Below are 5,349 nucleotides of genomic sequence, written 5' to 3' on the forward strand. Positions count from 1 at the left end.
TTTTCTTATGGTTCAAGAATATTATAGACTTCAAATTATTCTATTTGTATTTTACTTTAAATAAAAATAAAATAACATATTAAATATGTTTATTATATAACGACAATAATAATATTGTACTAAACTTAAAAAATTTATAATTATAAAATATTATTTTTTATTTATCATGTGAAATTAAAATATAAATCCGTGCATCGCACGGGTTTAACACTAATCAAATATACATATACAAATCATTATATTTTACACATGATATAAGTATTGACTATATGTTTTATTTTTATTTTTTTTAAATTTAACCAGCTAAGAATGGAGAGGACTCTTAAGCTAACGACAACATTTATTATGAAATTCAAGTTCTCTAAAATAAGAAAGTTAATAAAATAAAAACAAACAACAATTTAATCACTCTCAAATTAAAATAATAAAAAATTACATATAATAAAAATTATAAATTTAATGATAATTAACTCATTATTTACAATTCTTCTCACATCTTTTTCCTTGTGATCACTGCGACAAACAACAACTAACATTTTGTTTGGATAAAATTGGGTGGGAGCTTCTGATCCAGACACAAGACTCGATGAAGATGAGTTGCTTGAAAGGGACAACCATCTCATTCTCATGCCTCAAACTCGCTTTCCCTTCTTACCCTTCTTCCTTCCAGAATCTTCCATTTCGCCGCACCATCAAGCCTCTCTCCGCCGCCCTCCAAACATCTCCCGCCACTTCACCATCAACCACCAAGGCCGAGGACCAAGTTGCGAGGTCTCACTGGAAGGCCGCAATAGACTTCAAGTGGATAAAGGATAACAAGGAAGCCGTTGCTGCCAACATTCGCAACCGTAACTCCGATGCTGATTTGGAACTCGTCCTTCAACTCTATGACCGCTTCTTCAATCTTCAGAAGGTCACTCTTATTTCTTCATTCTCCATTATAATAATTTCCCCAAATTCATGTGTTCTGAAATGCCTGTTATTTCCAAGATTTACGATGCTTAATCATGTTATAGTGTCATCTAATTAGATTAATGCAAATACATAGGAAGGGGAAGAAAAAGGAGTTTATGTTCCCAATTGCTCAGCTAATTGGTTTCCAGAAAGCAGGAAGTTGAGAGAGTGCGCGGAGAAAGAAATGCGGTAGCAAACAAGATGAAAGGGAAAATGGAACAATCTCAGCGTCAAAGACTAATTGAGGAAGGTGCTCTTGGCACCCAACTACCTTTGCTCTGCCTTTTAGGTCAATTCCTTAAGACACTCGCATTTTGCATGCAGGAAAGAATTTGAAGGAAGGACTCATTGCTTTGGAAGAAGACCTGCTCAAGCTTAACGACAAACTTCAACTCGAAGCGCAGCGTATACCAAACATGACTCATCCAAATGTTCCAATAGGTGGAGAGGATAGTTCTATGACAAGGAAGCTGGTATTTGGTTACTACAGTTCCTAAAAACTTAGCTTGTTAGTGGATCAATTTTTCTCAAAATGTTAATGGATCATCTTACTTCGTAGGTTGGCAGTGCTCCAGAATTTAGTTTCCCTGTCAAGGATCATCTTGAACTAGGAAAGGAACTTTGCCTTTTCGATTTCGACACAGCTGCAGAGGTATGCCTTGGTTAACTTAAGGTATTTCGTTAGCTATTATTTGCAACAGGTGAAGGTGAAACCTTACATAGCGGACACGATTAGGTGTTGGAATCTATTTATTTAGACCTTAGTACACTTGTTTTTCTAGGAAATGCAGGCATGCCTCCTTTGAGGCTACATATTATCTCATGGGAAAGTAACCAGAGGTCGTTCCATATATGATTTTAGAAGACCTCCTTAGTTTTTTCCATACTAGTTATTCTCTGTGATTGTTAGAAGACCTCATTTCAAGTGCTCCTCTATGATAGTTTATTTCTTATCTTCTATTGTAAACTTCGCATTGACATGGAAGTTTGGGTCTTGGAAAAACAAGAAACAAATATATTCTGACTTCAGTTGTATGTGAGATGCATCTACTATGCTGTTTCACAGGTCAGTGGGTCAAAGTTCTACTACTTGAAAAATGATGCAGTTTTGTTAGAGATGGCCCTTGTGAATTGGACGCTCTCAGAAGTGATGAAGAGAGGCTTTACTCCATTAACAACGCCTGAACTTGTACGGTCCTCTGTTGTTGAAAAATGTGGCTTCCAACCTCGTGGAAACAATACACAGGTTTGTTAGTGTCTATTTCACAGAAGTCTTCTTCTTTCTTATCAGTTGCATTGTTTGAGTTCACGAGAATGGACATAAGATAAACAGCTGATGACAAATGTGTCATGGCAATGACAACCAATTTGACAGAGTCAGACAGTTTATAGACTCTCAGAAAACATGTTTATTTTAGTCATTTCATCTTTATCTTGTATTTTGTTAAGCATGGGACTTATAACTTGGTTGGCGTAATAATGATAATCACAATCAGGTCCAACCTTGTTATGCAGCAAAGACTTAAAATGACCATTGAGTTTTTCCCCCAAGAATCTATTTTTCATGTTTATATTTTTCTGGTTGAGGTTCATAGCTTCTTTTGATGTTTCATTTTCATGCCAAAATTATACAGGTTTATTCCATAGAAGATAGTGACCAATGCCTCATCGGCACTGCAGAGATACCTGTTGGGGGTCTTCATATGGATTCTATACTTGCTGAAACTTTGTTACCCCTGAAATATGTAGCATTTTCTCATTGCTTCCGTACTGAGGCTGGTGCTGCCGGCAGTGCAACAAGGTAATTTTGATTGTAGAGCTGATTGGGTGTAGCAAGGCAATTTAAAGATTATTAGTAACTTTTTATTCTAAAATTTCTAGTTATAATTAAAATTGAGCAGGGGTCTTTATCGAGTTCACCAGTTCAGCAAGGTTGAAATGTTTATTTTCTGCCGCCCAGAAGAGAGTGAACATTATCATGAAGAGCTTATTAAAATTGAAGAAGACATGTTCTCATCCCTTGGGTTACATTTTAAGTAAGAGTTACCACTTATGCCGAAGTACATCCTTTTCAAATTTTAACCATGATTTGATTACTATATTTGGTATGATTCTGTGTTTCTGCAGAACTTTAGATATGGCTTCCGAAGATTTAGGTGCACCTGCTTACCGTAAATTTGATGTGGAGGCATGGATGCCTGGCTTAGAACGGTTTGGCGAGGTACTGCAAATACATTTTCTATCTGATAGGCTCATGCTGCGTAATCTTTTTAGCCTCTTTGGTCTAAGGTTACTGCTTTTCTGATTTTCATATTGGGAAATTATCTAAATAGCCGCAATGGTTGGTTGCACTAAGGGAACTGCTTTTTTTGGTGAAGAAAATGTTAATGATGTAGTGAAGCAGATATAGATTGTGTTTCTTTTGATGTAATCTGCTGAGCCTTCTTTTTTTACACCTCCTGTATGATATTATGACAGATTTCAAGTGCATCAAATTGCACAGACTATCAGAGTCGTAGGTTGGGAATCCGGTATCGCCCGTCGGAAGCACCGGTTGCAAGCCCAAAAAGTTCTAAAGGCAATCTGGCTCCACCACTGTTTGTTCACACGCTAAATGCAACAGCTTGTGCAGTGCCACGGATGATAATATGCTTGCTTGAGAATTACCAGCAAGAAGATGGATCCATCCTTATCCCCGAGCCTTTGAGGCCCTTCATGGGTGGGCGCAGTGTTATCTCTAGAAAATTGTGATACAAGGGATCGCAGCCTTTGCATCATTTGAAGGACTTTTGCTGTTGCGGCTTTAGATTGTGGTGGTAGATGAGTTCAATCAACTTTATCTATGGAAGTTGGCAAAAATTAAGTGGTTGCCTGGTTGGTTCCTGATACGTATGAAACTTAGTGATATATCTGTGAAATATAATTTTTTGTTTAGTGTAGGCACATATATTTCAACACTATTGCATACTAAAAAATTATCAATGACAACAATAGTCCTGATACATTGATCTAACCCCCTTTTTCTATTTAATTTAAAGAGTTCAGGGTTTTTTTTCTCTCTTTTTTTTGTCTTGAAGAGTTGAGGTTAAGAAGTGTTTTCAGAAGGTTGGATCATTTACATTATAGCCTTAAGCCTTTGGACAGAGGGATCCTGAAGAATTGGAAAGGAGCAGGCAAAAATCAAGCATATATTAATAAGTAATATAGAAAGGAAGGAGTAGAAGAATACTCTCTGAAAATTAACTTACTATTAAACTTAAAAAATAAAAAAAAAATAAAAAAAAAAATATCTTAAATACTCTCTGAAAATTAACTTACTATTAAACTTGAAAAAAAAAATCTTAAATTCTAAACTTAAATCTGAACTATTGATATAAAATATAATATACAACAAAATTTTATTTCATTAAGTGTGATCGGTAACATAAATCAATCAAACGGAATCATTAAATCTGATATAAAATATAAATAGAGTTAAAGATCTGTTTAATTAACAAGGAGGGTAGTATAAAATAATTTTGTACATGTGATAAGGATGACAAGGTGGATGTTCATTTATGATGGGCGGTCTAACATTTTCAATAATGAATGAATTAAATGAGAGTTTGAAAACATAAAATTTTTGCATGTATAAATAGAAGATAAATCCTCAAGGAACATACACACACAAGCAATAAAATATCATTCTCTCTCTTTATACATAGTTTTTCTCTCTCTCTTTTCGTTGCTACATATAAATATATGAATCATTTTTATTGAACTAATTATATTAATGCTAGAGTCTTCTATCAACACTTCTTTATTTTATATTATATCTTCCTTATTTATTTATTTAGTTGTTTTACAACACGTTATCAGTATGAAACTCTAACGAAATTTTAGGAAGACTTCAGGTAACAAATTTTTATTATGTCGAATCTCTTTTATCTTGAATATAATGCTTTTGATATATTTGAAAATAATTATTTGTCATGGATACTAGATGCTAAAATCTATCTTGATTCAATGGATCTTGGAGATACTATTGAGGCTGTAAATAATACATCCCAGAAGGATAAAGCCAAAGCTATTATTTTTCTTCATCGTCATCTTGACGTATGATTGAAAAATGAATATCCCACATCAAAAGATCCTGCAGATTTGTGGAAAGACCTTGAAGAAAGGTACAATCATCAAAAGACGGTGATTCCTCCTCAAACCTGATATGTTAGGAAAAACTTTCTCGACCTTCCATGCCTCGAATGTGCTCCTGCAGTAGCAATCGAGAAAAAGGATTTAAAATTTTTTTTGAACTAATTTCTTACCTTCTTGTTGCTGAGCGCAATAATGAGTTACTCTTAAAAAAAATCATGAAGCGCGCCCAACTGGTGCCGCCCCATTTCCTGAAGCAAATGC

General features: G+C 34.8%; 1 protein-coding gene across 3 annotated transcripts; it reads left to right on the forward strand.

Moving 5' to 3' along the window:
- Positions 1-327: 327 nt before the first annotated feature.
- Positions 328-3,967, forward strand: LOC112706197 (serine--tRNA ligase, chloroplastic/mitochondrial). Of its 3 annotated transcripts, none has more exons than XM_025757370.3 (9): positions 328-913; positions 1,049-1,204; positions 1,279-1,427; positions 1,514-1,606; positions 2,021-2,200; positions 2,589-2,755; positions 2,856-2,990; positions 3,082-3,175; positions 3,433-3,967. In XM_025757370.3, exons 2-9 carry the CDS (start codon positions 1,156-1,158, stop codon positions 3,703-3,705), a joined length of 1,140 nt encoding a protein of 379 aa, XP_025613155.1. In that variant the 5' UTR covers positions 328-913; positions 1,049-1,155; the 3' UTR covers positions 3,706-3,967. The 3 variants fall into 3 exon arrangements, with proteins under 3 accessions (XP_025613155.1, XP_025613154.1, XP_025613156.1); XM_025757369.3 differs by having other exon boundaries at positions 487-913; positions 1,111-1,204; XM_025757371.3 differs by having other exon boundaries at positions 507-913; positions 1,031-1,204.
- Positions 3,968-5,349: the final 1,382 nt, after the last annotated feature.

This window comes from Arachis hypogaea, chromosome 8 (genome assembly GCF_003086295.3).
Source record: "Arachis hypogaea cultivar Tifrunner chromosome 8, arahy.Tifrunner.gnm2.J5K5, whole genome shotgun sequence".
NCBI lineage: Eukaryota > Viridiplantae > Streptophyta > Magnoliopsida > Fabales > Fabaceae > Arachis > Arachis hypogaea.